The 23,442-nt window shown below is 43.8% G+C and overlaps 1 protein-coding gene across 1 annotated transcript; it reads left to right on the top strand.

Moving 5' to 3' along the window:
- Nucleotides 1-896: 896 nt before the first annotated feature.
- stk17al (serine/threonine kinase 17a like) lies at nucleotides 897-15,615 on the top strand. Its single transcript, XM_014192893.3, has 7 exons — nucleotides 897-1,286; nucleotides 6,595-6,807; nucleotides 12,047-12,191; nucleotides 13,536-13,662; nucleotides 13,787-13,835; nucleotides 14,010-14,189; nucleotides 14,914-15,615. Exons 1-7 carry the CDS (start codon nucleotides 1,189-1,191, stop codon nucleotides 15,197-15,199), a joined length of 1,098 nt encoding a protein of 365 aa, XP_014048368.1. The 5' UTR covers nucleotides 897-1,188; the 3' UTR covers nucleotides 15,200-15,615.
- The last annotated feature ends 7,827 nt before the right edge of the window (nucleotides 15,616-23,442 follow it).

Here is a 23,442-nt window from a genome sequence, read left to right as displayed (position 1 = left end):
GCCCAATTTACTGGGTCTCCACTGTGCCTGCCCAGGGAGGGATGCTATCTTATTATTTTGGGTCCTGATGAAATGTCATTGTAAGATGAAGGGAAAACTGCGATCCTTGACGACTGCCCTACTTTTTAAGTTATTTTGGACTTTAACATTGTTACGGGCCATGATATTTCAGGCCATGGTAGTTCTACTTTGTGTGTTTGTCTGAATCTGTCTGCCAATGGATGGGGACATGTTGTACATTCTTGCCAGATGACAGGCAGCAGGGCAGGTACACTTACATAAAATGTGCCACTCCCAGCGGTGGGGTGAAGGATACATGTTCAGGATGAGAGAAGAGCAGTTCCTAGCATCATGCCCCATGGGCAGTCTGACTGACTGCCGTGATTGCAGTATATGTGGGAGAGATGCATGCCTCACCTGGTAAAATCTTGCCCAAAGTAATGATTGACACATTTGATTGCTCACTTGCCTACGGCATGTTTCTGTTACTTCAAACACATTGTTTTTAGGTGTGTGTGTGTGTGTGTGTGTGTGTGTGTGTGTGTGTGTGTGTGTGTGTGTGTGTGTGTGTGTGTGTGTGTGTGTGTGTGTGTGTTGCAAAATCTAAGCAGTAGGCGGTAATGTTTGGTTACTTACTACCTGCATTAGAGATGTAGTTGTGTCCAATTGTTTTAAGACATCTACTGAGGCAGTAGGAGTAGGCAACCTGTTGAATGCCACCCCAAGTAGGCTAGTGCCCGTCAATCAGCCGTGTCGTAGTATGCTCACTGACTTTAACCCTCCCCCTTAACAAAGTCAAATTATCATTGGCTTTCATGTCACAGCGTCACTGAGAAAGCCTGGCCCTGAGATAGAGCTCAATTTTGGGACTGTCTATCCACACGCAAACCAACATACAGCGAGCGCTTGGCTTGATTACAACTGCGGTGTATTACCAGTTCCTTCATATTTGAATGATTAATCTTTCTATTTCTTGTCAGTCAACGTATTTTTCTGAGGGTCACAGAATTCACCTGGGGATTTTTTTTGTGCTGAGAAGTTTGCTGTTCTATTACAACATATTTTTCTCTTCATTTATCTTCCTCTGTATTTTTTGTGATGAAATTAACTTGAACGTATAGAACAGCAAATCTAACATCTGTCAAGGAAATATATTTTATCATCTCTCTCCAAACGGACTGCGAAGCAATGATGAACAAGAACGGGATGGTGACAAAAATTCACACGAGAATTAGGACCGATCCTTTCACGAGCAATTATGAGTTGCTTGGCAGAGAATTGGGCAGGTAAGTCGCATGAAATGTTTAATAGGTTACCCTGTCCAGATCATGAAATTATGAGCTAGAATAGATGTCAATGCGTGCTGCAGTGCGAAGTAAACACGGGGAGGCAGGGGTAAACACACTGTTCAGTCTTTAAAGTGAGGGATTACAAATGGGAAATGTTTGTATTTTTCTCTCTGCACGTGCAAACGGGAATAAGTAAACATTTCAACGTGTCGGCCCAATCGGGATGAGTGGCGCTGGCACTGCCATGAAGACTCTCGATCTGCGCCCATGAAATTGTTTTGTGTGGGGGTTTTTTGTAAGGGAAATATGTGGGATTTATTCTTCTTTGTGTGAGCCCTGATATTTCTGGAATTTGATTTAAGTATAACCAGCCTGGTCTCATAGACTAGACGTAACATAGTAAACGTAAATCTGGAATACTTAAATTTAGTATGATATGTTACTTTTGGTATGGTTACTTATGGCAAAAAAATAGGTTTGTTGGCCAGGTGAATAACGCGAACGTCTAGCATGCGTGTTGGATTCTCATCATGGACAATTTTAGCAACTTTGAAACGACTTACTACTTTGCAACTACTTAGCATATTAGCCAACCTTCCCCTAACCATAACCCTTTAACCTAATGGTGGTGTAAAGTACTGAAGTACTATATATGTTTTTTGGGTGTATCTGTACTTTACTATTTATATTTTTCACTACTTTTACATTCCTATAGAAAATGATGTGCTTTCTACTCCATACATTTTCCCTGACACAAAATTACTTATGAGGTTATCCCTACTGCCTTTGATCTGGTGGACTCACTAAACACATGCTTCATTTGTAAATTATGTCTGAGTGTGCCCTGGCTATCCGCTAATAAAAAATGTAATTGTGCCATCTGGTTTGCTTAATAGAAGGAATTTGAAATTATGTATACTTTTACCTTTGATACTTAAGTATATTTAAAATGAAATACTTTTAGACTTTTACTCAAGTAGTATTTTACTGGGTGACTTTTACTTGAGTCATTTTCTATTAAGGTATCTTTACTTTTACTCAAGTATGACAAGTGAGTACTTTTTCCACCATTTACGCTTAACCCTAACTCCTAGCGAACGTTAGCAGCTAGCGAACGTTAGCAGCTAGCGAACGTTAGCAGCTAGCGAACGTTAGCAACAACAAATTGGAATTCGTAACATATCAAACTTTTTGCAAATTCGTAACATATTGAATGAATTGCATTTCGTAATATATCATACTAAATGGATGATGGACAGCCACAAATGAATACATACCATATGAAACGTATCATACTAAATGGAGTGTTCGGATGACAGCATGGCTGATTTACCATGAGTAAGGACTTGAGTTGATAAATGAGATGATATATCAGCCTTGTTTTTCTATGTGCTGTTTTATTTTGGAGCGGATGGTATGTTGAATGTTACTTCATTCTAAAACGGGACCATTTTTCTGCTCATGATACACATACAGTATCAACACTAGCACAACAAAAATGTCCTCCATTTGGAATTTATACCAGCCTCAATCAATGGCTTGTGAGACTTCTCTGATTCTCCTTCAATTGTGGCACCTTCTGTCCCCTGTAAACTGAATTGCGATGTCAGAGAATAATTTTACCCTATATCCCTATCTCTCCCCTCTTTAACTGTCACTGCTGTGGGGGCCCTCGGTAGAAAGGTGAATATGCAATGCATTTTACCAGCCCCAGTATTATTAGCATGAAATATGCTCTGACCTACATGTACCATCACTGGTCTCAGTAGCTCCCTATCTCTATATCTCCACCATCCAAGGAATCTCTGGCACACACAAGCTATTAACACAGGAAGAGATGTTTGCTATTATTCTGTTTTTTCCAGAATCCAGACCATGCCTACAGCCTCACCCATGGCTGTTTGTTTGGGATTGTTACAGTGGGCTAATTCCCTGCCAATCAGCCCTGTTTTGTCCTGGGGGTCAGGGTGGGGGATATTGTGCAATTACCATCAGTCTCCCTCCGCCCTGCTCCGGCCCCCTGTTGTTCTCCACAGATCAGCGAGTGTGACCTACAATGCATTTGAACCCAGACACTAAAATGTGTGCATTCCAAGGCGGTTGAATGGGGGAGTCTCAGAGATATTAAACTCCCTTTAAAAAGCCAGTAGCCAGGCTACTACTTCCCTAGGTCCAAAATGTTTTATTTAGAACCTGTTGACTAGGATTATTAAATTGTCTGGACTTGGGTCATCGCATCGTTTCTGTCTCAGGTGATATTGTACCAATACCACATGCAACCGTCCTTTATAACTTCATAGGGAGTGGGAGACAGGGAGGTATTACATTTTTCTCTCTCTTCTGGATAGTATGCAGGCAGGTGCTAAATAAAGACTCATTCACTTTGCCAGTTGGTAGCAGCCAGATTTCCCTGTCTGACACCATGGGACATCCTGGGCCAGCAGCCAGGACCTGGGGGGGCTGTTTGAGCTCTGAGCGAGCCCAGCGTCCTCTCAGCACTCCTTCCACCCCCATCTCTCCCTCTCCTCATCATCCTCCTCTCATTACCTCCTCGCCCCCACAACATCCTGATCTGGCCTCATAAATCCCATTAAGTGCAGGAATGTGAGCTGTGTTGGATGCCAGGAGAGCAGCTTGTCAAGATTTAGATGGCCAGTAGAAGAGGAGGGATGGATCTCTCCCCCCTTTCTCTTCTCCACTATGTTTGAGACATTGTGGTCCCTGGTGCCTGGTAAGCCTTCTGGAGCAGATTTCCGCAGTAACACCTTTGAAGGCTTCTGAAATCTGCCCCTGATTGCTTCCCTTCAACACCCCCCCCCCCCCCCCCCCCCCCCCCCAAATATACTCACACAAAAATCAGGCATTTAGATAAGGTAGAAGAGTTTTGACTTTGAGGACAAGTTGCAAGAGTTGACATGAAAGGTATTGACGTTGAATTAGTTGGAACGGATCCCTGTTTCTAGGTCAAATGGGTGTCCTCTGATATTTACTTAGCCTAGATTTTCACTATCTTCACTATGATTTAGAAGGACAGCAAAGGGGTTGTCATTTAACAAAAATGTGTGGGTTTTTGTGTCTGAGAGGCGTTTATGAACAGGAAGAGGAACCCAGCCTGTACTGTGAGGCAGCTGAAGGCGATCAGATGTCTGTGTTTCTCAAAAGGGGAGTGACTCATGTCTGAAACACAGACCCCACAGGAAAAACAGTTTCTCAGTTAGATTAGTGCCATCACCACCACAAGTTCCTGGGTTGGTGTCTATGCATACTGAATGAAAACTTCCCTGTTGATTTGGAGATTGACACACCACATACATGCAGACATGATGATGTGAAGCTGCGTAATGATAGTTCTGCAAATCAGGTGTTGGTGTGTCTGCATAATTACCTTTTCTGTGGGATTTGGGATTTACACAAAATGTTAAAGACAACCTTCAAGTGGCAGACATGGTTTCTGAGTGTCTCTAAGGAGCAGCTTGAAGGCTGAAAGTCATGTGTTCTCTCATGGGTCAGACATTTGAAGCATGTTGAATTTTGTCTGTAACCCCTGTGCTCTTGTCTCTGGTGTGTTACTACAGACAGTGTGTGAAAACAGCAGGGTAATGATGGCCTAGTTTAGCAACCTTTGACCTGTTGTCACCATCTTAAAAGGCCTCCTGTTGCTCCTCAGCATCGCCTGTGGTTTCTTTTAATTTCATCGGCAGTTCCCAGCACAGAGGTAGCTGCTCTGAACTTGGGGAATTGGCTAATTAAAGAAGAAAGGCTTTGACTTTGACTGGTTTGGGTCTTTTGATTTGGAACAATGTGCCCTAGCAATCCTCACTAGGGCTGGGAACCAGTGAGAGTGAAGAAAGGGGAAGGAGGAACAGCCCACAGGGAATGGGCTTGTGCCAGCTAACATATCCAGGAGGAGTAGCAGGCTTAGGTTTACAGTACAGCCAGCCTGGAGGAAAGATGTGAGAAAATGACCGGCACCAAGTTTACACTCCCTCTCCATACAGACACAGCTTTTAATAGCAGAACCATTGGGATGCCATTATATCTACCTGTGCAGTTTCTATGAATGGTTGCCTTTCACTGCCAGGCTCTGTCTGCAGTTTCTATGAATGGTTGCCTTTCACTACCAGGCTCTGTCTGGCCGAGACATCTGACTCCAAAGCAGTGTCGGTCGAATTTCAAGTAACATGGCAGAAACAGTTGTCAGTTGAACCAGGGAAGTGAGGGAAGGCCAAAATTCTCTAACAGGGATGCCAAATGATTTGGTAAGTGAAGTTGCGGACTCCATTTTTTTTTTCAGGGGTTAGGAGGACTCCGCTGTGGCCTCCTGGACCCCTTCTCCCCTAGTCCAGCCCCAGGGAAGTGGGTGGTCCTTGTGCAGGGGCTGCCATGTTTGCTGGTCAGCCTGCACAGGCCTTTGTGTGGCTGTCCGAGGAGATGCAGGGTGCTGCTTAAGGTCTGGGTGGAGGCGTTTGGGAATTCCATTTGTCCCCCGCTGCTGTCAGCTGTAAGAATGGGAAGTGTACAAGGCTCCGTTATAGCCCTGGGATGGTGTTTGTAGAAGGCTGGACACAGTGGGGTGATTCTACACATCGGATTTCCTGCCCACACCCGCAGCCTGACCCTCGACACCTCTGCTGAATCCATCAATGTATGCAGCAGCAAATGGAATGCTCAGATGGTGTTTTAGAATTGTGGTTGTATGTTCCTCTTTTCTTTTCTCTGGGGGTGGGGCTTGTGGACAGACAACAAGCCCAGCTGTCCTCTCTTTATGTTGACTTTTAAAGAGTGCTATTAGTCTTATCACCCCCCCCCCACCGCCTGTCCATACAGCCACTCAGGAGTGACGGTTGGGCCTATCTCCTGCCTGTCAGGCCCTCCACTGTGGAGGAGGAAGAGGAGAGAAGGATATCTTACTACACTGATGAGGGAGCGTATCACTTGGTGTTTATCATCAGTCCTATATTGCATAACAATGGTAGATAACTCCATGTGTATCCCTCTGTTTTGTAATACCACTCAGTCCACCTCTTCATTTTCTTTGGTGGTCTTTCAGTGGCCTGTGCATCCTACCTATTGTAATCTGTTTCACTGCACTGCAATTTGTTTTGCTTTATTGGTTGCGTCATTGTTTGGAACTCTCAGTGCTGTAATTGCTGTTTCTCTCCCATGATTACTCCCTGCAGGTTCATGGCCAGAGTCAATCAGATTTACCGATAAGACATTGAAGACAACCAAATCAAATGAAACTGTTAATTGTGTTTCTGATTATTCAACATATCCCTTTCCCCCACTATTTTTCTCTTCCCAGGGGAAAGTTTGCTGTGGTGAAGAAGTGCATTGAAAAGGCGACAGGGAAGGAGCACGCTGCCAAGTTCTTGAGGAAGCGTCGGAAGGGCGAGGACTGCCGCATGGACATCCTCAACGAGATCGCTGTTCTGGAGTCAGCCAAGGCTAACCCTTATGTGGTGGCGCTGCATGAGGTCTACGAGACCAACTCTGAGATCATTCTCATCCTCGAGTGGTGAGTGAACTCGTATGCATCAAAACGCAAAGTCCATGGAAAACGTGGTGTGCACAATATGTGAGTGTGTGTGTTTGGATCTCTGCACCGCCCTTAGCTCATGTCGCCAGTGACGGGAGAAAATGCTGGTGATGGTAATCTAGAAGACCTTTTAAACTCTCCGTACATGTTGATGCTCCACCACAATGCAGCACTGGCAGGAAAAAAACGGGATGAAATGATAAGGTTCCTAATGAGGGGGGAAATGAAAAACCATTTATGCGCCATTTACCGAAAAAAAAACTTTCCGTCTCTGCAGGTTTTTCTCTTTCTGCGTAGTTTCGAGGGGTTTTGATTGATGCGGTCGCCTGAGTAAAAATGTATTCTGCTCATATAAAACATGGGATTTTTTAACGTGATCTTTGTTTCAAAACCGCATGAGATCTTGCGTAGACAGGATGTTGAGTGACGTGAATGTCAGAGCGTTGGATTTCTTGAAAAATGGTAGATTACATCGCTCCAGTCTAACCCTAACACGTCGACTTCCTGTGTTGCACTCTTTCTGCTGAGGATGCAGCTGCATGTCACTCAAGAGTTTCTCACCTTAACAGCTGCATGAACACGCACACCAAGCACACACGCATGCCTGCTTGAACATTGTAACCTTATAAGGAAATGATAACTCCCCTGTGGTTGGTCGCTGTGCTCATAGCCACATCCCCAATTCTTGTTACCTTGCCTGATTGTGTCAGTGCTTCTATAAACAGACGGATGAAGATGGACCAAATGACTCAATCTAGAAGATTCTTGAGAATAAGTATTTGTCACATGATACATTTTAAGGAAAGCTAGCATCAGTCAAATTATTTCATCATGTTTCAAAGCATCCATTCCATCCAAACACAGGTGAACCAGTCTGCATCTGAGCTGCATCCATCTGATCAACAAAGCATAGAGGTCAGGGTGGAAGGAAAGGATCTGTCTGGTCTTGCGTCATATCCTATGACCACTATCTAGCGTATGTGTCATGGCTGTCCTAAATGACCACTCTGGTCTCATTCTAATTAGGAGCCAGAGATGGTAATAAGCATTGTAATGACCCCCAAGCCCCATTACAAATAGACAACACCACACCAACCAGTTAATCTAGAAAACCAAAAGACTGTGTCCCATCCTGACCCTGGTCTGGTCATAAACCACCCACATCTCCACCCATTCTCTCCTAGACATAGAATGCTCCTGCAGAACAAAAGGTTCCCTATAGGGGGGGTGTGTATGTGCTTGGCCTTGGACCCCAGTGCGAAAGAGAAAGCAGAGCCACTATTTCATGCCTGCGGGGGCAGGCACTGGTCCATAGCCCTGCACTAGCTGCCAGATAACTTTGCACTTCCTTGTGCAGTCTTCCTTTTGTCTGTCTGAAAGTTTTAGAGATTCTTATAGGCCTATGTTCATCCAGATCCCAGTATAGGTTATGGTTCCTAGTGAAGTCCTGTACTAACTTGGTAGTCTGCAGCCATCGAGATGCTGTTGCAGCCTGTATGACTGTGAACTCTTTGCCCATTAAAGGGCTCTCTGACCTCAGCGTGGGCTAGCTTTGCTGCAAACCAGAGAATGTTCCATTTCCTGTGGGTTTACATAAAAGCAGTTAGTAATGCTTCCAAAAGTAGAACACACACAAACAAAGTAGCATGTGCATACACACACTCATACTCACACATTGGTCTGCACATAGCCACAACCACATCCCCACGCAACGTATGAGAAATGGAAGCGAGAAACAAAATTTTCCTCATCAGTAAGTTTAAACCCAGTCTGTGCGAGCACCACACATAATGACTAGTCTAAATGAAAATGGCACTTTAATGAGAAATGAACCCGCATCATCTCTGCTTAGAACACATTCTGACTGTTTAATCATAATGGTTTTCTGTACTCGGGGGCACAGTCCATAGCCTGCTTCTGATGGTGGTGAATAGTTGCAAGAAATACATTTCTTCAATGATTCTCCAACAAACCTTAGATTGTCATCTGTGTGTTCCCAACTCTCTACATGTCTTGTCAAGGAAACCCATGGTGTTACCGGAGATCAAACAACCCTCTAGGATGAGACCAAACATCTTACGTTTCTGTCATATTGACAAATACAGTATTGTGCAGGTGCATTTCTAGAGGTCTACATTATATGTGGGAAAATTAGATGAACCAAGTCACCGACGTTAGTTTTTCAAGGTCAGTGTACGCACGGCTAAGGTTTGGTCCAACCCTCAGTCACTACATATTTGTTTATCATCTGGCAAACAATATGAGTTACAAGTTTTGTGAATACTATACTTAGCCGTTTCACCTCCGTCTTTGAACTCATGACACTGCTGTAAACTCTGAGGTAACTTCAGATAAGAGGAACTCAAAATCCTAACCAATTACAGGCAATCGGATAGTCTTGGGAATGGCAGTCAGGTCCAGATTGCCCGGCCAATCATAACCCTAGAGCAGCTTTAAAGCTTTACAGGGTATGTTTATGAAAATGTAGCACTTTGACTCACTCAAGCTTGATCTTTCAGCGCTGATGGAATCATTCCTGAGGTAATTTTTTTCTAGAACTGTTTTTCAGCCCCTCTGTAATTGGAAAGAGTGATGCTTTTTTTTTTCTTCTCCCCCTCTGTCCTCTTAATTCTGCTTTCATCCTCAAGTGTAACGGTATCTGATGTTTTTACGTGGGTATTGAGACATCTTACGTAATGCAAATTGAAACCCTCCAGTCCATGTCAGCCATTGATCTTTGTCACTTCAAATGTATGCAGTCCTCAGATAAGTAAATTGATTATATTAGAGTCTTTGACACACATCTCCACTGTCTGGCATGGGCTGGCCTTCATTTAAAACTACAATAAAGTCTTCAGGAAATCTTTTTAGGAACTAGTAAAAGTGTTTTTGAGGATGAGGGCTGTCTAATAAATTGTATTCCAATTTTCGAAATGGAAAAACCTCCTTGAAAAACTGTTTGTACCGAGTTCTCTTCGTTCTAGTAAGGTTTGATACATCAAGTCTCCTGTATTGGAGGATGAGTGTTGTCACAGCATAATCCCATCTAAATGATGACAACTCTGAAACCAGAGTCTATGTGCTGTACTGAGTACACAATGTAGTCAACACACAGGCCTTGTGAGAAGTGATCAGTAGTAGGCTTTGAGGTTTGGTACCTGGCCAGTAAGAGTAAAATGCCTATTCCTGGAGATCTTATGCCCAGAGTAACCAAGTTGGCTTGTGAGAATGCAGCCAATATCGTAAAGGACACACGTAAATACACACTCTGTCCCACATCCTCTCATTGAGAACTCATGGCTCATCAGTCTTCAGCTCATTCTCAAGTAACTCTTTGCCTGCCCTCCCCCCAACCTTAATGTTCTGCGGGTGACGGCTACTGTGAATCTCTTTGATGGGACTCTGCACAGTTATTCTGTCTTAAGTGGATGGGAAACCATTCCATGTCATCTGTCTGCTGACTGACAGTGGGGAGACTGATCCACTGATGCATAGAGGGAGAAATAAGACCAAAGTGCTTGGAGAGCATGTCCTCAGTCCATTTCATTTCTACAGGATGGCTCTTGTTAGTACTAAAAGCCTAGATGAGTTTATTTAAGGATTTTGGAGGGTATCTTTGTTTCCGCCTATTGGTAATTAGTTCAAACGGGGAAAGGAAGGGGTGGGATAATTAGACCTATTTGACTCAATTGTATTAAATTGAGACCCAGCACATGGAACAGACGAATAATGAGAGACACTATCAGTTTGCGTCTTTTTTTAATCATGCAGTTGTCAGCAAGCATAAATCAAAGCCATGCTTCCAACGACACACTGGTGTCTCTCATTTCCTTTCTCCCCAAAACTGGTAAACTAGGCCTGCTATGCATATTTGGTATACATGTGTACTGTAGGAACTGGTCCCCTTTCTTCCTTTAGCAGTCTTCCACCAACTCTTTTGGGGGGGGGGGGGTTCAGCAGGTGGGGGAGAAGGTCAAAAGAGACGGCCAGCATTAAATGTGTGGAGCCCCAAGCGAAAGGGGATTTATATGGCCCAATGATGGATATCCAGAAAAACAAAACCTCATATTTTCACAGCTGAGGACAGTAAAGGTGAGGATGCAACAGTGCGAGGTTACCCAGGGATTGGATGGTGTGGTTATGCCCGGGCCATGGTCGCAGATTTCCTCTCAAGATAAAAAGCTTGTGTGCTGACTAAATCCCCCACACATGGCTGTGCTATTAGGCAAGCGTCCTCTCTCCAAGCTTTTCATCTGCTTTGGAGAAACATCCAACATAAATCTGCCATGTCCTGGACGGCATTGCTTACCATTGTTACACAAGCATGACAATAATTGATAAACCAGGAATTTGCCTTAACAAAAAAGATGTCAGCATTTTAATTTGGAAATCAGCCTTTCTATTTTCTAAGTGGATCCAAAAAATAGGATAACCCCCCCCCCCCCCTAATCCTGAGCAGTTAGGAGTGGATGCCCAGATTGGATAAACTTCCAATTTTGGGGGAGAGAGACAGCAGTGTGGTGGTAATCCCTGCAATTTAGTGTTCTATCCACTACTGTAAACTATGGGATTGTTTCAGTGTGCTGTCACTGTCTCAAGTCTTAGGTAACTCTTTATTATACGACAGGGATCTCTAGTTTGATAGATTTGAAATTCTTTCCCCTTCGTTTTTTGTTTTTGACTTAACTGATCTGGAATGTGTGTGTGTAACTCTGGAAAGCCTTATCCGGGGCTGGCACCAACTGATATGGGTCCTCGTATCTCGAGTCAAAGCTGAGGTCAGGGAGGCACCATTTTTCTTCTGATTTCCGTGTGGGAACGTCGGAGTGCCACAGACAGGAGTCACATGCTTTGTGTGTGGATGTGGAGCACGGACCCTGTTCCCAAGCCCAAAGTACAATAACCACAGGGCCAGTTGCGTAACTTTAAAAATAGAAAATCACGGGCTAGGGCTCGACACACTTCACTGTGTATGTGATAACGGGATAGAGGTGGGATTGGCATTGTCATCATGTTTGAGTTGATAGTTGAACAAATGCAGTGATTTACAGTGTTAGGGTGTAGACTTCACGAGTGTAAATGCTTTACAATGCATAATCAGCAATCAATCACAGCAGCCCAAGTTTAAAAACTCCAGATATAATAAACATGTACTGTTTGTTGTTCATCTCATCACTATGGCTCTATTTTGATCCTCCATTGCCTCTGTGTTTTCCAGTGCTGCCGGTGGAGAGATCTTCAACCAGTGTGTTGCGGAGAACGACGAGGCCTTCACAGAGAAGGATGTGATCAGGTTGGCCAGACAGATCCTCACCGGCGTGGCCTGTCTGCACCGCAACAACGTGGTCCACTTGGACCTGAAGGTCAGTAGAAAGCTCATCTCGGAACCCAGAACTAAACCCGCTACTAGTTACGGCTGTCAAAGCGAGAGACTAGTAAAAAATACAGGGCACCCCTGGAATGGGCGACTGTTTCTCAACTGCCATATTTCTCCCCTTAAGCAATGAGAATCCCTTAATGTGGCAGAGCAGTAACTCTTCCTGTACGTGGGACATGTCTAGCAAATAAAGACGCCCATCCAAGTTACTCTGTTAGCTTTTAACGATTGACAACTGTTTTTATGTGAATGCTGCATAGTTTTCGTCCCGGAGTTCCCGCTCTTACAAATGAACCCTGTCAGGGTCTGGTTTCTCTCTAGAATTTATTTTGTAAAATACTGCAGGGTTGTGTAACAGAAGACACAGAACAAAAGCTGTAAGTCTTATAGGTTTGTTTTGTCTGCCCAGTGATGTCAAAAACATTTGTATTGTTGATAATGATGAATAAAACACTGTTTTGGAGTGTGTTAGAACTTGGCAGGCAGGTTATATATGAAGAAACCCTCCTCTGATCCAGGGGATTTATGAGCAGTGTTGTTGGGTGAGGGGGACTGAACCGACTGTCCCCAGACTAGATTTTATTGGCTCCCCATTTTCCTTTTCTACTCCCCCAGTGATAGACAGTATTAAATCTATCCCTGGTGAAATGTCACAGGCTTGCTGTCTCTGGCTCTGGTCTGTCTCTCTTGGTCCTTCATTTATCCTAGATTTATTTTATTTGACCTTTTATTTAACTAGGCAAGTCAGTTAAGAACAAGTTCTTATTTACAATGACGGCCTACCCCACCAACCCTCCCCTTACCCGTACGACGCTGGGCCAATTGTGCATCGCCCTATGGGATTCCCGATCATGGCTGATTGTGATACAGCCCGGGATCGAACCTGGGTCTGTAGTGACAGCTCTAGTGCTGCGATGCAGTGCCTTAGACCGCTGCGCCACTTGGTCCCCCAAGATGTCCTGGCCAAAGGCCCCAGGCCAGGAATCTTGCCAGTATGACCCAGAGGTTAAGCGTCATATATAGGGGCCATCGAATCTGATAGGCCCTCCAAGACATCCCACCTTTCCTAGGAATCATCTAATAGGTTAAGGGGATGAACCTTGTTTATTGATGTAACCAAATTGAATCCCTCTGGGGCTGTACACTCTGTGGGTTTGGCTTATTCATTTAGAGGTAGATTAGACTCTTTAGTGGAAGGCCTTGAGGCTCAATGACTACTCAACTGATTAACTATCTATCAAGCATGGTATGTGACCTCTGTCTGTCAATTCACTTAGCATGCACTCTTTGGATTTGGTCTAATCTGTCTTATCTCGGTCTCTCCCCTCAGCCCCAGAACATCCTGCTGACCAGTGCCATCCCACTGGGTGATATCCGCATCGTGGACTTTGGCCTGTCCAGACGCATGGACAGTGTGACAGAAGTCCGAGAGATCCTGGGCACCCCGGAGTATGTGGGTGAGTCCTGCATCCTGGCTTCTGCAGTCAGTTTATATCAATAAGGAAGATAGATAAGCAATTCTTAACTTCAGTACTATAAAATGTTTATCAGGACTAATTGGCGTTATCCATGCTATTCCAGCTCCAGAGATCCTGAACTATGAACCCATCAGCATAGCGACAGACATGTGGTGAGTATGAGCTAAAGAGACTGTGTCAAGCAGATATCAGCTAGTGTCCGCAATACATCTTGGTTTTTCCAGAAGCCATAAAATATTGATCACCAGCCAGCTCCACAGTGGAAATCTGAGAGAAATACTTCCCCATGTCTTGTAGTCTGACACCTTTCCCTCCTCATCTCTCAGGTCCATAGGGGTCTTGACCTACGTCATGCTGACGGGCGAGTCTCCATTCCTGGGGGACAACAAGCAGGAGACCTTCCTGAACATCTCCCAGGTCAATGTGGACTACTCCCAGGATGCCTTCGAGGGCATCTCCTCCCTCGCCATTGACTTCATCAAGACCCTGCTGCTCAAAAACCCCAGGTGAGGAACAGGATAGGTTCAAGAATCAACACTCAATTAGTTCAGTGCCACAGCCCGACAGATGTTCTCCCACATGTCCCATAGTGAGTTCAACACTGATTAACAGGTGAATGTCATTCATACTGCTGCTTGCAGCACATCCTCGTTAAGTCTCCCGACGCGCGGTAATGCATATGAATAATTTAATATAAGGATACTGGTCCTTGTTACGTTTCATCTATTAACCCATTCTGTGTCACCACTGTCACTATTTGATCGAGTGTTCCAGCACAGAAGGGCTAGATGCTGTATGTCACCATCATGTCTCAATGACAAACAGCAGTAGTCTATCGCTGTGATCCAGGGCCATAATCTTCACTCAATATAATTTAATTGCTGCAGATTATTGGCAGTATAAAAAATACAAAAATTTGAAAAAAATTCCTGTGTGTGTCTGAGTAATCCCAAAAAGCGGAAAAGGCTGGGATGAAAAAGTGGGCTTTGGTGGTTTTTCTAAAAGACTGTCAGGGAAAGAAGAGTGTCTGAGGGAAGGGGAGGGAGAGGAAGTTGTATAACTGCATATTTGTCACCTTTTTACCATTGGCTTTCCTCAACATGTATTCACATTAGCTATTTCAGTTTTACTTTCAAAACTGATGAACAGAAGCTTTAAAGTCCTTGCTGCCTAGACCTTGATGATTGATTTGAGATCTGACACGCATCCTCTCTGTCTGTGTGGCCACAGGAAGCGAGCCACTGCAGCGGAGTGCCTTAACCACCCCTGGCTGAATGGACCAGCTGACCTCTACACCCAGCTCCACGCCAGCTCTCTACCCTCATTGGACGAGCCTGAGACCAGCCAATCAGAGTCTGAGCCTGAGAGCCCGGCACCCTCCCCAGAGCTGGAGAGCATGGGTTCGTACCTGATGTGCCCCGGTCAGGTAGACCTCAAGACAGGCCGCAATGCCTTTTCCTTCACTTCTGAGCCCTTCCCTGCACTGCCAGAGATCCAACAGGAGCTCATCTGCTGAGGAAGGGCTCCATTAGACACTGTGTGTAGTGACTGACTGGACTGCTGTCACAGAATGGACACTGTCTGGAAGCCAGTGAGACCTGGTCTGGTCCGATGCAGGGCCTCCAGCTCTGTTTGACTCTGTATGTGTGCTGCTGCTACTGCTGCGATGGATGTGTGATATCTGTCTGAGCTCAGCTGACCGTGTGCAGTAAATCCATGTGTGTTTGATGCATGTTACCCTGTGCTGATGCGTGGCGTCTGGTAATGAGCCACACTGACACACTTTAATGCATGTGTAACGAGGGTACTGTAACTGTATGAGTGCTGTGAATGGAAGGAGTGGGCCAGTTCTTTGTGCTCGGCTATGAAGACTAGAACAGTGGGACTGACTTCATCCATCACTTGGTCTGGTCTGCACTCTCAGTGAAGGAAGTCCTGCTTTGTCCCAGGCTGGGTTGATCCCATGTTGGCCCTCAACCTGGCTCTCACCTTGGCTGCCCTTCACGTTCCACTCCCTAACTGACCTTTGAACCAGGACTTCTCCTCTCCTTTGTGAGGATGTAACTGCTCACCCTGAGAGGAAATGACGTTGGCCAACAGGAAGTTGGAACCTCTTTGCTTTTGTTGAGGTCTGAACCTTAAATGCCTTTCATGATGATGTTGATTATGAAGGATGCCAATGTGGTTAGACAGATGTCCCTAGATGAGATGCTGCCTACGCAGCAAAGGAAAACTGACTGTGTTAGGGGAGTGCCCTCACAGAAACCAGTCAGAAGGGTTAAATAGTCTTCTTTGACTTTGTTTGTTCATATGACCACTTCAGGCCTCCAAACATAGAAAGCCATCTCAATCACCACATCTAATTAAATCACATCTGTTGTTTAGTGTAAGGACAATCTTGATGTCAATTTAAAGCACTTTTTATTTTAAGAATGAACTACACATGATCAAAGTATTAACCAAAGTCTTGATGAAATGGCTCAAAAAGCACAGTTTAGTTGAATGATTAATTAAGACACAAATGTACATGGCCACTTCCCACCATCTATTGTTAATATATTTCCATCACTCGTTTCCACCAAGTGCCATATAGTTCACCTGTTGTGTTAATGTTTCTGTTTATTCTTGTAAGATTTTTTTTGCTATTGTTGCACAATTTCCATGTACTCATGTTTGAAATATCAGTTTGCCATGTTGGATATGTCACAATATATTTCCCTTCAGGCATTGTGAACAGATGTCTTTTTGAAGAGGAAGTGACTAGGATTCAATGACGTCACAATCATTTTAAATTGTGGCGTTAATGACAGTTCAATGATTTGCAACCAATTGAAAGGCTTTGAAGAAAGCTCCTTTGGATATGTGGTGTTTGAGAGTGAAGAGAAATTACTCTTGAGGACTTCTCAAAAAGTACTGAAGTGTATATTGATTGATAGTGTAAGAATAATCTGTAAAATATTTTAAGATCCATAATGTATGAACATTTTAATAATTATTGTATGCCTCCTTTTTTCTTTTTTTTTTTATCTCGACTGTACTTGTGACTTTCATTCCTGGTTACTGCTCATGAATTTCAGGCAGGTTTGCACTTGTGTCCAGGTGGACGTTACATTGAAATTAATAAATGTTGATGGCATGCCTCGCAAAAATGTATCGAAGAACAATAAATGTACATTTTGTATTAAACTATTCATCTTGATGAATTTACTTCATTGTGTGGTCTGTTTAGGCATGGAACAACCACTGCGTGTCTTGTGCCCTCAACCACAAAGCTTTAGTCTGGTCAGAATGTAGTTCCTTGTACAAAGGACCAGGGAACCATTGTGACCCATTTTAACCATATTCTCCTCTTGTGTGCCGAATATCAAGTCTCTCCACTTGAAAAACATTCCTCAAACAACAGTATCTTCAGTTTACACTGAAGACCATTTCCCAAGTGTCTGTCTTTCCTGTTTTTGGTCTTTTTCGGGAAACAAGTTAAATGTAGCAAGAAGAACTGATGGGTTTCCAGAAATATCTAGCCACTCTTAACAGGAAATACCAGTGTCACTTGAAAAGGGACATGCTGCGACGCTTTCTTCACTGGTGTGTACACACACTCTGTTTAACCTGCTGCAAGTAAACAAGGGAGACAATGTCCCTGCATGCCAATGTTCTGGATTCTTGCTTTAATGTGCTCTTCCGCTGAGGGTCGGCACTAAGCCCAGACCAGCTAGCTCCACTCAGGCCGTGTTGAGCTCTGGATGGACGAAGAGACTGGCCCTGCCTGGAGTGACCGTTTCCCTTTTATATCCTGCTCCTCAGACCTTTGGAATGCAAATGTTAGTAACTTTCCATCTCCCTTTATTCACCCTTGTTAATATAGCCTTTGTTTTCTCAGCAGGAGTGGCTCTGTTTTACACCATTGCTATATTTTCACACCAACCCCATACACACATTCACACCCTCGCACGCACACATTATGCAAACCATGACAGAGATAATAGTCATAGCCTGTGTTGCTGGGTTTCACACAGTTGCGGGAACATTTTGTCCTGATATCTGGAAGACAGCCATTGTGAGTATTGTTTTAATTAATTCAGGTGTAGTTATATCAAGACCTAAGCCTTCATGGCAGAACTACAGCTCAAAACCACTGGACCAATCTAAATGAAAAGAATGAAGCAAAGCTTCCATAGACATGAAGATAACCTGCTCTCTGGAGGAGAAGCAGATGCAAAGGCTTTGGAGTAGAGGTTTTCCTTTAGTTTATCAGTCCTGGCCATCTTTTTCCACCAAAGCAGGACATAAATTGATTCAATGATCTGTTACAGCATCTAACTCATCTCCATTGACCTTCACATCTCCAGCCATGATGTTAGTAGTACTGAATTGTTTTGCTGATGTACAAAACAAAATGCGGCCGCTCCGTTCGGAAAATGTCAGACATCTGGATTTTAAATCGTTCCTGCTAAAAGCAGCCAGTGAGCTTTTTGTTCCCTGGTAACCAAGCATTCTAAAAGAGCAGAAGTTGTCACAACCTTGATCCCTGAGTTGAAAATGTAACAGGGAATCAGAAAAGCAGAACATGGGGAAGAGGAGGAATCTTTTGTCTTCCCATATCGACACCATTGACTGAACTCAACATCACCAGTTACAAAACCAAGATTGACCATGTTTGACAACCGGTTGGAATTAGGGATATGGACCACTGGACCGGTGTTCATTTGAATTGTTTAAGCATAGAGCAAATACTATGCAAATAGAATGTTGGACTTTGTTTCCATAAGATCATATCGATATGACGTCTTGAGAGATCTTCCTTATGAGATTAGTGTGAAGGCTGTTTGTATGAAAGACCAAGCCAACACACGGCCTTACCATGCTCTATTTCAATACTTAAGGACATTTAGCAGCTGACACCATGGGAATAAAATGCCCCAGAGTCTTTTCTTTCATACCCCTGCCTACTTATTTTTTTCTCTCACTTTTCTTTTTTTTTTGTCTTTATCCGTCATGTTTCTCTGGTGCTCTTTCCTCTTTCATTCACCCCATTCTCTTCAATCTCTAGATCGCTCAGTCTTTCAGCTTTCCTAGAAGCTGCTCCCTCACACCTTACATAATGGGGAAATGATTTGATGCTTATGTTCCTGATTAAAGTTTCATTATGGTGTGATCATGTTGATGTCAGAATAGTCAAGAGGGGGGATCACAAAACAATCCCTGCTCAGGGCCTTGGAGGGGGTAGGAGGCTCGACTGCCTTAGGATGCTCCCTCTCTCCACCCCACCCCCTTTACGCTCTTCTCTCTCAGGACCTGCTCACCTTTTACATATCAGAACTTGTATCAGTTTGACAAGCTTTGTATGTGAACAATTATTAAGGTATTGTTAATGGTACAGCAATTAGATTCCAGTGAACTTTCTGTGCCATGTGGTTCAATAGGCAAGCCTGTCAATCAATCAACCCCTCATCACATCGCATGGCATTCCATTCCCCAGGCCCAGACAAATGATCCAACAGTGTTCCAGCAAATGACTCTAATTTCCCTCTTGTAGCGTATGTGTAGCCTACAACATTGACAGTTCATTGACATACCAATTAATCTGGTATGTGCCTGTTTGTCTGGCCCTCTCCAATTAGTTTACTTGTTGTGTTACATTCCAGCATTGACCTCAAGTATCTCATGTCATCAAGTGCAGTTCACAGGAGACTGAGAGAAGACTCACTGAGAAACGACCCAGAGGTTTCATGTCTTTGTGTTTCATGGCCAGTAGTGTTTCCTATTCATAACAAGGCCAACCATGACACGCGCAAATACTGTTCCTCAAATGTGTAGTGACGTTCTGCTTGTGTCCTCTATAGACATCAACTAAGACAAAATAAAGAGAAAATTGCTTTCACAAGTTGGTCACGCTTTGAAGAGAGAAAAAAAGAAAATGTTCAGAGAGCACAAGGCCTATCCTAACCACGGGTAATATGTTTCTCATGGTGAGGCATTCTTAGCCAAGACATTGAATGCCTTTGGTTAAGCACAGCTATTTATTCTTTCCCTGGAAAAATCTTAAGAACACAAAAGCATTCTAAACAAAAAGTTGCTAGGTCAGATGGCTGATGTCTGTTTTTCTCTGTCTGTGGCAACTGTATCCTGCCACAACATGGAAGAGGCAGGCAGCATTGGCAGAAATGATATTATTGAACTTGGTGATACTCAACTCAGGGGGATCTTCTCAACTTCAACTCAATACCTTTGAAAAGGCCCCAATCAAAACAAGAGGCATAGCTAAGCCAGTCCTTATAGGGTTCATTTTCTGTGTGGTGGGTAAGCTCACTGACAGCAATAAAAATACTGCCAAATACAGTTGTTTGGACTAGAGTACTATACACGCACACACACACACACACACGAACACTAACGTCAATACACGCAGGCACCCACAGTGAACTCTGTGGGCTCATTGTGACTACTAGCGCGTAAGGGAGTCCAGTGTTTCAGAGTGAGGGGGAACAGAACTGAATCTGGTGGTCTGGATCATTCAGAGCTCTTAGTCATTTCCATCCCAATCACAACATGTACCACTGTTCACTTCAGCTCTGGGGTTCTGGGGTTGGGGAACAGTCAAGTACACAACACGCTCTCTAGCTGCTATAGGCTGATACTGTTGGTCTTTCCCTCCTCTCCCGGCCTATCTCATGCTCCAACTATCTTTCTCAATACCTCTCTACCCTGTGACTTCTACTCTGCCACGCTTGTAGTTGTCAAAGAGGAAGGGAACAAGAAAACTCTGGCTTCCTGGATTTAATTGCAAGCTATGACTTGTGATTCTTCAGTGACGTGACATAACTGCCACTTGGTGTGCCCATGTGAGTTGAGGATCAGACTATTTACCATGATGGTTTCAGCTGGTGGCTGGCATTAGCTGTTTTTGGTTCTGGTTTGGTGCCATAAGTCATTTTGTGTGTGTGTAAAGGAGAATGGTGACAATGTTGTGCTGTGTGATGATATGATGGCCATGGCAGCTGGTATTACTGGTTCTGTTTCGGCGGGTGTGTGGATGAGGAGGCAGGGAAACCAATAAACCTGTGATCTTTCAGTTTAGGACCAGCTGATTTATCAGGATACCATGGAAGAACTTGTTGGAACCCTCTAAGAATACTTTCAAGGTTGCTCGGGGGAGCACAGGACACTTTAACGTGAAGAAAGGTTGTCATCGTTTAATTTGTGTGTCTGTAGCTTCTTCTTCCTCCACTCCACCTCCTTCCCTTTTTGTTGTTATTTAACTCACTCCCACAGAGGTGTGTTTGTGTATGCCTGTGCAATGCCGTCATTAGAGTCAGGTGTTCATATTGTGAGAAACTTCCTGATGTAATCGGCCAAATCGTTGTGCACAAAAAACCCAGCTGATAACAATGGCGAGGCCAGACAGGTCGTGGAAAAGTGTTTCTGTAACAATGTTATCAGAGCTCTTAGCAGTAATAACACTATCGTGAGGAAAAGCCCTAGCCCTCAGAATAGGGGATTTCTGTCCCGGCCTCACCTGGGCGTTTAACATACCTAATGTACCTGTCACTCAAGTGTCTAACGCTCTCCTTTATCATCTCATCTGTCTCTCCGACTACCTTCTTACACTATCCGTCAGCTGTGACAATTTAAGTTTAAGGAGTTTTTTCTTTAACCTGTCTCAGGATACACTGACAGATGGTACATTATTTAAGTTTAAGAGGTAGCTACTGCTGTGGGGAAAGAGAGGGGCCTTCAGAGGAATGTCAAGAGGTAACAAGTCCTATAACTCCCAGGACAAATTGTCTCGTCCTTCCTCCTCTGTTATTAAATGGCAAACAAACAGGAGAGACTTGATTTCTTCAATCAAAGTTTATTTCTGTTTTTAAGTCAGATATTTTACTTGAAAGATACATCTTCTAAGACTGGGTCAGTCATCCTGGTCAAAATGGGTAATATGCTATGGTTAGGCCATGTTCCACAGTCGGGGCTCATTAATGATCCTGTAATTCACAGATCATTTTACTCACGTTAGAGTAATGCCTGTGGTTTATACCGGTGCCTTGGATTAAAGCTAGAAGAGGATTTCTCCATCATTTCAATGTGCCTGCAACTCAGACAGTAGAAGCAGATGCACATTGGAATAACTAAACAATAGCTGGGGCTAGAAATGATTGGATATGTGTGCCGCCAGTTTGTCACCTCTAAGAACCTTGTGGTTGGCTGAGCACTGGGGTTGTCACATCCAAGGTTCATTGGCCCTAATTGTGGGAGGAAAAAAAATGTGCCGACCTAAAGAAAAGCATATGATCGATCGAATTCCAAGTCACAGCTTAGCTTTCGTAAGCCTGTCAATAGGATGTTAAAGGGGTGTTAGAATCAGGCTAATGAGTTTAGCAAGGTACACAATGTTCCAATTCCATGCTAGAGTACACTGCCGTCCCTATAGACCTGTGTACTGTACATACAGGCCACACACAGACAGGCAGTGTACAGTACACACAAGTGTATAAAAATAGACTGTGCAAATACTGTTATTCAACAAAATACTGGGCTTTGATATGGGGGGGAGGGGTGATACCTAACACAGAGCTGTGACTGTGCACATATTTGTACCTAATTGATTAATATCACATATTGAGCCTGTAAGTCCCTATATCTTACTGTACCTGGATCAGTGGATGTGAAGAGATTTGAGAATCAGAGCCAGTACAATTACAACAGCTGTAAAAGCAGATTTTAACCCAGGAGAAATCTCTTGTAACCATACTAGAAAAATAACATTCCAAAGGAGATTATTTGTGGTCAGTTAAAGAACACTGTATATTTTAATTAGGTAAAGGAGAAAAATAAACTCATCCCTTCTTTCTGCTTTGAAACATGACCAACGGAGGACGGGGAGAGGGGGGGGACGGGGGGGCTGGTGATGTAAACACAGTAGGGATTGAAGGCCTCTTACGCAAGCCAGCTCTTACTGCTGCTTATCCATGACACGCTGGGAAATAAAAGTTGTAAAAAAAAGTATGCTAAATAAACAACTATTATTACTTTGTGCTGTTATGACAGATGGGGGGCCTAGTGTTTAGGGCCCTAGAAAAAAAAACATTGTCAGGAGAAGAACACAGTGTTCCCTCTTTCTCCCAATGTCTGAGGACTACTGTTTAAAAGGGCACTTTACAGTAACACATGGATCAGAACCACACTAGCCTCAGGGCCACACCATGTAGACAGAGACCCCATAGACATAGTTCAATTGAGGTGCCCCTCGACATGCCTTCCCTTGTGTTGTCCTTGTTATTCCTTGAGATAAACCAGGTCAGGTTTAATTATGGGATTGGGGGGGCTTCTATTTTCAAGCTGTTTTCCACAGGATAAGAGGGTCAATGTGACTCTGAGCTAGTTGTGCAACAGGATAAATATCTAGTGTGCACTTAAGCTTTTTGGAGTAATATCATAACACAATCCCTTGCCATAATAAGTCTTAAATCAGGTCAATCCATTATGCAATGAAAAGTGGTTTTACTATAAGAAAAGACCCATTACGTGAGAGCGGATGAGTGTACCTTGATGTGCTACAGTAAGTGCTCAGCCGTTTCTGGACTCATCTCACTTGGTTAGCACGGAGCTTTAAGATATCACATTCCAGCCACAAAGTACACATGTAGAGCAGGTCATTCAAATAATTGATGAGTCACGGAGACGTTTTAGCTGATGTTAAGACCTTAACACATTTAGGATTCTGGTAGGACAGCCAAATAATGTTACGGTGCAAATAAAGTT

This window comes from Salmo salar, chromosome 03, assembly GCF_965601325.2.
Source record: "Salmo salar chromosome 03, fSalSal1, whole genome shotgun sequence".
Classification (NCBI taxonomy): Eukaryota; Metazoa; Chordata; class Actinopteri; order Salmoniformes; family Salmonidae; genus Salmo; species Salmo salar.
This window is presented reverse-complemented; position numbering and strand designations above follow the sequence as displayed.